This window comes from Alligator sinensis, unplaced genomic scaffold, assembly GCF_000455745.1.
Source record: "Alligator sinensis unplaced genomic scaffold, ASM45574v1 scaffold1012_1, whole genome shotgun sequence".
NCBI classification, from domain to species: Eukaryota; Metazoa; Chordata; order Crocodylia; family Alligatoridae; genus Alligator; species Alligator sinensis.
Genome location: NW_005842104.1, coordinates 219955 through 230835, shown reverse-complemented (window position 1 = coordinate 230835; position 10881 = coordinate 219955). Strand labels below are relative to the sequence as shown.

Here is a 10881-nt window from a genome sequence, read left to right as displayed (position 1 = left end):
GCAGGTTCGGGTGTCAGGTCTATGTTGTGTCAGGGTTGAGGGTAGTCTTATATAGAGTTTCAATTATGGTTTGTATGGGATGGTTTGGAATAGGGATGATCCTATATCAGGCAGGGGGTTGCACTAGATGATTCCTGGAGGTCCCATGCAGCCCTACTTCTTTATGACTATATGACTCCTCCTGTTTTGCAGAAGCCAATAGACCAGATAACAAGAATCACCAGCTTACTAAGCATTTAACTATTGGAGTAGTACTTGGAGACCTCCTCTGGTGCTGAGGAGCACCTTATTGTTGAGTACTACATCTAGAAGATATTCAACAACTTCCATAGCCTTCTCAATCTGGACTCCTTTACCATTTCAGCAGTTTATACTAAACCATGCCAAACAAGCACTGCTAATACAAAGGACCCAAAGAAGCTTGACCTGTTCAAGAGGAAACCGTACTCTTTTACTTCTCTAAGCACAAGTGACAAATAACCAAGCCTTCTGGCTGAATGTGACTATGGAATGCAATATAACATGCTTTCTATCAAAACTCTCAGCTAAGAACAGGGTATAGCTAATTGGTAACAAAAAGAAGTTGGTTTGTTGGGATGGTTCTGATGCCATAGCCAAGCCATGGTGTTGCATAACTATGCATAGTGTCACGGTTTCAAGCATTAGATACAAGCTATGATTAAGGGACTAAAGCTTTTTGAAGGCATGCAACTATAGTAAACAAGCAGATGGTTCTTATTACTCTTTATGAGGCTGAGGCCACCTTGCTCTTAGGCATCTACAGCTGAGCTTACGCTGTAGTCCATATTGCCATTACCCCCAGATCTGTTGAAGGACTCTTGTCTGATCACACCAGGCAGCCTGACTCTTCATCCTAAGAAACAACCTAAGGTAAAACAACAGTCATGGGGTATCTTCACTGTTGGCAGTGTATCCTGGTCCTATGATGCACTGACAATTTCATGGGACCCCCAAAACCAGTCTTTGGAAACCATCTCACTGCATTTAACCAGGTATGGTCTTTTATGGGTGCATGCACTTTTATTGTTGTTTTGTCATCTACGAGTTATAGAAGAACTGTTGCCAGAATTCAGGGGAAGATTTTACCTCCAGTGACTTCTTTTTATCCCAGAGAAGAAAGCTAATGCATTGTAAATCTCAGGTTCCAGGTAATAACGCTTGCTTCTATCGTTCTTCATGCTCAGCAGTTCCTTGTGGATTTTTCCTTTGCAGGATGTGTTCTTACATTACAGATAACCCCCTGAGGTTCCTTCAACCCTAATTTTCTATGATTCTATGTTCAGCCCACAGGAAGAACCCAGTGCTTTACAGTGAGACCCAGACATTACCCATGTGACACATTGTGTGTGCCTGACAGCACATTTAAAGAAAGAGAGCTACAATTTATCTTAAAACTGCAACAGATTAGCTAAGGAGTGAAGTCAGTATGCAGAAGATAAATCTCCTTTTGGATGCTCCCTTTTAAGACCAGGGTGGTTTTCTAGTGTAATCCTAAATTATGTGCCTTCAAAGTTCAGATCATTAATTGTGGCTGAAGCACTTTTTAACTTGAATGCATTGACTTCTGCTTAATTCTGTACACACGTACAGGCTGGGGGATGACCTCAGCAGCACAGCAGTGGAGAGGGATATTGGAGTCATAGTTGACTCCAAGATGAACATGTGTTGTCAGTGTGACGAAGTGATCGACAAGGCTAACCGCACCTTATCATGCATTAGCAGATACATGACGAACAGGTCCAGGGTGGTGATGCTTCCCCTCTATGCAGCACTGGTTAGGCTGCAGCTGGAGTACTGCATCCAATTTTGGGTTTCGCACTTCAAGAGGGATGCCGAGAATCTTGAGAGTGTTCAGGGGAGGACTACTCGTATGGTCAGAGGCCTGCAGGCAGCTCCATATGAGGAGAGACTGAGGGACCTAGATCTCTTCAGCCTTTTTAAGAGAAGGCTGACAGGTGATCTTGTGTTTGCCTATAAATTCATCAGGGGAGGGCACCAGGGAATAGGAGATGCTCTATTTACTGGGGCACCCCATGGAGTAACTGGAAACAATGGCCACAAATTGACGGAGGGCAAATTTAGGTTGGACATTAGAAAGAACTTTACAGTAAGGGTTGCCAAAATCTGGAATGGGCTTCCAAGGGAGGTGGTGCTCTCCCCTACCCTGGGGGTCTTCAAGAGGAGACTGGACAAGCACCTACCAGGGGTCATCTGACCCCAGAGCTCTTTCCTGCCCAGAGCAGAGGGTCAGACTTGATGACCTACTGAGGTCTCTTCTGACCCTAACACCTATGAATCTTTGATTTTTCTTGAGTTTTGCCATAGTGTTCTGGACTAGGGATAGAAATGAAACACTAATTGGTATAAGTGACTAACAACCAGTTCAAATTTGTACCACAACAGAAGTTCAGTGCACATAAACCACTTTCCAAATGGCCAAAACCAGTTTAAGATAAACCTGGTGGATGTAGGATCAGACTTAACTGATAGGGCTGTGCAAAATTTTCACGGGTGTTTAGTTTTGAAGCTGCTTTGATGCATTTGGAGCTTGAAACAGTGAAATCAAAACAAAATGAGGGCACTTGAAACCCAGGCTTAGCTTGCAGGGAAACAGAAACTAAGGAGAGGGAGGAGGAGGAGGGAAGGACTGCTCTGATATTGACGTGTAGCTGGCCAGTGACTGTCATCCTTCCCTGAGGTTCTGGGATAGGGATCCTTCCTCATCCTTCCTCTTCCAATCCCAGTGCTCTGGGGGAGGGATGGAAAAACAGCATAAAAAGTATTCTTTGAACTGAGTTTTCTCTGTGCCTTCACACTTACAAGTGACACAAGTTTTGCTCTGAACAGTTTGAGGTGCAGTTTCCCAGTAACCCGTGCACTTATCTCCTTGAAACTTGGCAGGCTTCATGGCCTCAGCAGGGGCTACCACCCTTGCAGTTTTCATCCCGCTGCTCCCTAACATGCACACAATCACACATGTCACGAGTTGTGCCTGTCAGCAGTTTTAGGTGCAGTTTCCCAGAAACCTCTACACCTAACTTCTTGAAAATTGACAGGCTTTGTGGCCTCAGCAGGGGCTACTGTCCCTGCTGTTTTCATGCGAATCAGGGAAGAAATTACATAGTTATAGACATTTTCATGATTCCCCATTATAGCCTATGGGCAAAACATTGAAACGCGTCGAAACAGTGTCGAAATAGCGAAACAGTTTCGATGAAATGAAACTGAATAGTGCTTCCAAACAGTGAAACAAAGCACCGTCCCTTCGAAACAGCAAAACAGAAGTTGAAATGAAACGGTGCTGTTTTGCACAGCCCTATTAACTGATTTAGATTAAATTGGTTTATTGAACTTCTGTTCCAGATCCCCTCCAGACTCAAGTTAACTCCTGGTCCCCAGCATTCCAGGATGCTTTGCACCTCCCCCACAAACCCTTGTAGGGTGTGCAGGCTAGCCTTGGCTTGCCCTGTTTACTTCAGGTGAGCTGGGAGGTGTGCTCTAGCGCCTCCCTCAGCTTCTGGCCTGGGCCACTGCAGGCATGAGGCTGCATTGCTGGAATCAAAAGTGAATGTCTGTTTACTTGCTTATCAGTTTGATCTACGCAGCTTAGCCAACCTGCAAAGATGGAATCAATTCAGCCGTGAGCTTTTTGATTGTCTGTATTTAGCTGGGGTGTTTAATCATATGGACTGGAAATCCTGGTCTTTCAGGGTAATATCTCAAAACAGACAATGTGAGTAGAGAAGATACTAATTTGGATAGGTCTTGACTGGTCAAGAAAGTTTTGAGTAAAGTCAGACCTTTTGGAAAATATCCGTTTGGTCTCCAGTGTGTTCACCAAGCCTTCTGGCAGTGATAGCCAGGGATCCTGGTTTTCTGTGATATAAAAATCACAAATTCTCTGATTAAAAAATTGCAAATTCTCTGATAAAAATCCCAAAATATGTGGTTAAAATTAAATGCCCCCCACAGCCCCACCTCCACAGCCCTGGGGGTGCTGGAGGTTTCCTTCACTCTCCCCACAGCACCCTGTCCCCAGGCCCTGTTGAAGGGGGCCCTAGCTGCCAGGACTATGGGACCAGGGACCCAGGTCCACAGCCCCCCTGCCCCCAGTGGAAGGCAGTGGCTGTTACAGAAGGAGCATGAGCTGACTCCCTGTTGCTGCTGCCTGCTGCAGGCTTGGGCAGGGCCAGCTCCCAGTGGCAGTGTGCACTCCTGCGGGGCTGGTGGGACCCACGCCCCGCAGATCTGTGTGGGGGTAGGGAAGTGGAGGTGTGTACTGAGGGCTCGTGTGCAGCATGTCCAACCTGGTGCGGCCGCACACAGGGGGGCTGTGCACAAAAGCTGCCTGCCGCTGCAAGCTCCATGCTGCCCTGGCCATGCTTCCTTTGCAGGCGGGGGTTGCAGTGAGGGGCACAAGCCTGCACAGCCCCTGTGCACACAGAGGAAGTGTGGCAGGCAGCTTTTGTGCATGGCATTGCTGTGTCCTGCCACTCCAGTCGCACTCACTGTGCTCTGGAGGGTCTGGGGGAGGGCAGGAGAGCAGGAAGCGCAGCATTTGCAAACCAGGGTTTGCAGCTGGCCAGGCACTCCAGCTGGGGGGTGGGGGGTTTGTAGTCTCCACGCTGGAGTGCCTGGCTGGCTGCAAATCCCCCTTCCCAGCCAGAGAGTGCCCAAGCTGGCTGGGGGCTGAGGGAGCTGGGAGGTTTGCAGCCGGCTGGGCACTCTGACCAGGAGCGGGTTTGCAGCTTCCCCACTTCCAGCTGCAGTGCTCAGCCAGCTGCAAACCCCTGCCACTCATGGCCAGCTGCAAACCCCAACTCCCGGCTGGCACTCTGGCCAGGGAGCACCCAAGCTGGCTGGGGGTGAGGGAGTGGAGGAGGCTGCAAACCCCACCCTCTACCTGGCCCCCTCCCCACTCCTGAGTCCCCAAGCCAGCTTGGGCACTCCCTGGCTGGAGTGCCAGCTGGGAGGGGCAGCGGTTTGCAGCTGGCCGAGCACTCCGGCTGGGAGCAGGAAGGCTGCAAACTCCGCCAGAGTTCCCAGCCGGCTGCTCTGCTTCCTTAGCCCCTAGCCAGCTTCCCCCCACGAGCCCTGCCCTGCAACCCCCAAACTCCACTTGCCTCCAACAAGAACAGTGAGCCTGAAGCAGCCTCCAGTAAGTGCAAGTGTTGGGCCCGGCCTTTCCCCTCTCCCTTCCCCTCTGGGCAGGGTTGGGGGTTTCCCTACCCCTTTTGCAAACAGCTCTTGTAGGCTGGAACTCAGCCAGCCTGTAGAGCTCTTTGCAAAAGGGGGAAATCCGCATGTTTCTCTTCTAAAAGGGAAAATACACTTTTTATCTGATAAAAATAGGAAATCCATGGTTTTCTCTGTTTTTCCATGGGAAACAGGCAGATTATGATGGGGCATAAAGTAGAAGGTAGTTCCTTAGATACTGAGCCCAGGCTGTTTTGCAGGCTTTAGATCAAAACCAACACCTTACATTTTGCCTGGAAAACTTCTGGAAGGCAGTGCAGACTCTTGGAGATGGTTGCTCTTGGCTGACCTTAGTGATCACTATGGCATAGAGGAGATGGTAGTCTTGTAGATACTTAGGGCTTTATACATCAAAACCAGTACCTTGAAAGTACCTTGAATTATACCTGGAAAGCTATTTGGAGCCAGTGCAGAGTACTGGAGTTATATGCTCCTAATGCCCTGCCCCTATCAATGCAGAGTACCACGTTCTGCATCAGGTGCAACTGACAGATGATCATAGAGGCCATTCCCACACAGAGTACATTGAAGTAGCTTCAAGGTTACAGTCATGGATATTGGTAGCCATATCCAAATCTGAAAGAAAGGGTTGCAACCTTCTCACCAGACAGAGTTGGTGAAAAGTACTCCTCGCTACCACCACCAACTGGAAATCTAGGTACAGTAGAGGATCCAGAAGTACCCCATGGCAGTGAACCTGAGTGACAAGTGGAGACTGAATCCCATCAATGATAGGTGTCCCAATTCCCTCAGGTCATGTGGACTTCCCACCACCATCGCCTAGTGTGTGCTCCCATGAATGCTGCTATTCAGAAATACTGATTCCACCTAAAAGAGACACATGAATAACAGGTTTCATCCTGACTAGATCATGAAGCAGAGGTGTTCTGGGACAATAAACCATTCTCTTTACCCAGACTGAAGAAATATTTGGAGTATCTGTACCTGTTACAAAACCTATTTTAACTTGATAGCGAAACGAGTGCTAGGCAGACAGAAGCTTAGTCTGCCCTTGTTTTATTGAACTAATAGGACTACAGAAGCTGTGTACGCCTATTGCTTTTATAATCAGATACAGGCTACTGTTCCTCTGAGCTACAGTCACACTATGCAGCACTATTGATTCAAATCCATTGAGTAGGTGTCAGCTGCTGTTTGTAAGCGCTTCTAAAACATGGTAAATATAAACCAACAGACATAACTAATTATTTTACTGCTGTTGTGCACTTTTTTGTCCAAATCTTTTCATTTCATTACCCTTCTTGAAGGTTTGGCATCTGATTTAAATGAACTGAATCTAGTTCTGTTTGGATGTAGCAATGACCGCTACTCCTGAGGTGCATTTATTAGACCAAATGAAAGGTTGTACCAGTAAATGTTCTGAAATTGTGGTTCACAATATATAATTTCTCTCAATCAGTACAGATAAAGGGGAAGTTCTTTTTCAAAAAGAAATATACACTTGAAAGGGGAAAGCATATATATGAGGTCTTAATTGCTGTTTCAATTTGGACACGCCATTCTCCTGTGTATACCTGTATAGTATTGAATATAAATTGTGCTCCTTTTAAAAATTAAAGGCTCTGAAGTCTAATTAATCCTTTAGAAGTTTGTCCATCTGATGTTATCGTATTTTTATTGGAGGTTATTGCAAGTACCCAAGGCTCTCAGTGTTGGTTGCGTATCAAAATAGCATGGAAGCATGAAACCTTGGGGAGCTTTGTTTTGAGAGTATTTCATGTAACTGGAAATATGCATAAAGTGGGCAGTATTTCTAAATCTGTTTTGGGGTATGTCTATCTGAATATCAAGATTTAAATCAGACTTGAAAGTATTTTACTTTTTACTTTACTATTTGAGTCACTGAGTCTTAATATTACCATATTTTTACATGTTAGGAGATACGATGATGTTCCCATGGGTGTATGCATTTTGTTAGCTTTTTGTTCCACTACTTATTGTAGCCAAGTTTCTGTTCGAGATTACCAAAAGGCCAGTTAAACGTCTTCATCTGGGACTTGCCTAAAGGTAGCTGAATTTTGGCTTCTGTTGAACAGACCATGAAGAAAAATGTGCCAACTGACAGGCTTTCGTCCCACGACAAAATAATATTCCATCTGCTTTGAGGAGCATGGGAGAGATGCAGTTACTAAACTGGCTGAACTGCAATCAGTTTAGAGCTGCCTTTCTAAATATTAGTGCAATACATTCAACTTGAAAATACTAGTGACTCTAAAAATAGCCTTTCATCGGGAAATGTCACAGAATATTCAAGATATTCTTTGATTAAGGTGACCAGTTTCAGACTACTGCAGTGATTTCAGAACTGTCTTCTATAGTACAGTCATTAACACTGTTGCTTTTTCTTTCTACAGATATTCCTGAAATTCCAGAAAGCATCTCATTTTGTAAAGCACTACAAGTAGCAGACTTCAGTGGAAATCCACTGACCAGGTAACTTCTGCCTTCTGCTCAATGCTTTCATACTAAATCTACCTCATTTATCTTCAATTCTTAATTGAAGCAAAAATTATAAAGTTCTTTGCAAGAGTTCTTTGCAGATGTATGTTTCTTTTACAGGACTGTGCTCAGGGTTCAAATTTAAATGTGTATGTTCCATTTATCGGTATCTCAAAGGTATAGGCTACCCGGAACTAATGAATGTGGTCAGTTCTTAAGAATGCAAATACTTAGAAGCCAGCAACATAAATCAGGAGGGCTATTATATATCCTACTCTCACCTATTTCTTTCCATATATAGGGTTTGTCTGTATGTTGATTTTAGTAATCTGGTCCAAAACCAGTGTCAATGCATTTATGCAAACTCTAAATGTTTCACTGCTTTTAATTGGGATTAGCTCAGCCAATGCAAATATTGGCTCTTGCGTGCTCTCATGACGTGGAATTGGGACAAGCCTCTGACATCTGAGTTAGGGCTAATCCAACATGCCTTTATGCACTACCATGTAGCTAAGCTACACTGGTAGTGGTGGTAGCAGTACCATCTGCTGTTGCTGCTGCTTCACTAATATCTACATTCCTTGTGTTTGTTGCAACACAAAGCCAATCCAACACAAAGCAATGGCTTTGCCAGTATCAAGCTACTCCTTTCTGTCCTGGCCTATGAAAGAGTCTGCCCTGTTCCTTCCATGTTCTGCATAGGACCAAACACATTATAATGTTCATTTCTCTTAAAACGTCCTTTGGATATTGCTTGTTTTAGTCCAAGAAAGTCAAACTTGCACTATAGGCAGCACAGGGGCTTGGTCTGGGCTGTCGTATACAAGCCCACACCTTGGACCCCAGTGTTGTGTGCAGCTTTGGGGCCTGCATACATGCCATAGGCAACATGTGCCCTGTGCTGGCCCTGGAGGCCACATGCACAGCAGGCTCCAGTGCCAGCCGGTCCAACATACAGCTCATGGGGCTGGCCTGGCTGCTTGCAACAGTACAGAAGAAAACCCCCAACAAATTGCACACCACTGGTTATGACATATCACCCCTCCCTCGAACCCGTACGGAAAATCCTCAAACAATTGCAACCCATACTAGAAAGAGACCCTATTCTTAAAAAGATCTTTCCAGAGCCACCCATCCTAGCCTTCAAACAAGCACCAAACCTCGCTAACCTCATCACCAGAAGCAAACTTCCTCAAGCCCAGAACACACCAAATGGATCCAGACCGTGCCATGACAAGAAATGCAAAACCTGCCAACACATCTCTGCCACCCCCACACTCACTACACTGCACAACAGACCCATTAGCATGCCTGGATCTTACAGCAGCACCTCCAGAAATGTACTATATCTCACCCAATGCACCAAATGCCCTGATGGAAAATACATAGGAAAAACCAAACAACAACTGCGCACCAGAATGAATGCACACCGGAAATCTATCAAAGACAGGAATACCCAATTACCAGTGGGGGCACATTTCTCACAAGAAAACCACTCTCTCCAATCTCTCAGTCCTGATCCTCAAAGGAAACTTACAAAACACTTCCCAGATATGAGTCTATGAACTCCACTTCATCAACCTCCTGGATACTAAAAATCATAGACTAAATATAGACATTAGATGTATGACACATTATAACCTGCCTGACATCCGCCTCCCCCGGTATCTCTCCACTATTCATCCCCCTTCTCTCCCCCCCAGCCTGTCTCTCACCCATTGACTCCTCAACCTACATTTTCACTGACTACCTGTCTTGTATGCATACCAGCCCAGCTGCTGGCTTCTTTATTGTTCATTCCATCCAGGAAGAGCACGCATCAACTGCAGAAACTTCCTTAGCTTGACGAAGGGTTTTTAAACCTAAAGCTTGCTTAATAATAATTGTTTTCCAACTATTTAAGTTGGTCTAATAAAAGATACCAGATTCACCCAAAGAACCTTGTCTGTCTTAGTGATACAGTAACATTCAAGAAGTAAGAGTGAATATAACCACCTAAAGAGTGAGACTGTCCTTTGCAAAGGTACCCAATGGGATTGAATGCTGCTGAGCTATGAAGCAATGCGTGCTTAGATAACCTGAATTTGCCTTGCTGTCAGGGTAGAAACAGAGGTAGCTTTCCTCACCTTTGTGCTGCCATAAAACTTTATGATTGCAACACAGGTGGTTGGTCTAATAAAAGATATCACATTTACCCAAAGAACCTTGTCTTCTTATGACCTTAGACCAACATGGCTACAACCCCAATAGATATCGGTGTAACAGGGGGTGTGGGGCAGGCAGTGTGTATAAAGGCAATTGCCTCAGGCGTTGCCTTTGGGAGTGGAGCAGGCAAAAAAATGTGGCTGCTTCTGGCAGCCATATGTTCGTGATCATGGTGACAACTAGAAAGTCATGCTTCCACTTTGACCTGGTTGTCAGCTGTGTTCCTAGACTGCTGGTAATATAGGTTGTGCTGCTTTTTTGGTGCTGCAGGTAGCTAGGACCTGCCATCTTGCATAGGTATTGCAGAGGCTTGTGGATCCTTCACACCTTGGGATTTCCCATGCAGATAGGATACCTTTAGGCCCTGGAGCAGCTATCTAGCTGGCTTTCTCTGCTTACAGAGCCACATCTGTATGTCTCTATAAGGAGGGAAAGCCCGGGGCTCCCTGCTTAAGCGGAGAACGCTGGGCTTTTCCCACTTATGGAGACACCCAAGAAATCCTGGGGGATGCATCTCTGTAAATGGGGAACTCTGGTCTTTCCCTGCTAAAGAAGATGTGCCCAGAAAATCCTGGGGGCATATCTCTTAACTGGGGAAGATCAGCTGGCACACCAGGGGTTTGAGGGGCGCAATCCTGTATTGGAATTCCTGGGGTGCACAAGATCGAGTTCCTTAAGCCCCAGGAGAACACAGTCCCTGTTGTCCTGCAGTGTGAATGAATGGGACAGTGAGTGACGTGCTTTGCCCAATTAAGTGGATGTGCTATGCCGAGAGATAACCTGGTACAGCTGATCCGCCTCATTTGTTGACTTCTGTTTCTAGCCTAAGACTTAAAAAGTAGTTCCAGGGTATGCATCAAAAGCTGGATTTTTTTTCAGTGAGTAGATCTATATAGTCTCTTACACTGTGCTGCATTTCATGCTGGATTTGGTGATCAC

General features: G+C 45.7%; 1 protein-coding gene across 1 annotated transcript in view; it reads left to right on the top strand.

The window, feature by feature from the left end:
• The window catches only part of LRRC1 (leucine rich repeat containing 1), a 119459-nt gene that overhangs the window by 47103 nt on the left and 61475 nt on the right, over positions 1-10881 (top strand). Inside the window, exon 3 of the mRNA XM_006024493.2 lies at positions 7653-7731. Within this exon, the coding sequence (XP_006024555.2) occupies positions 7653-7731 (79 nt within the window). The remainder of the gene's footprint in view (positions 1-7652; positions 7732-10881) is intronic.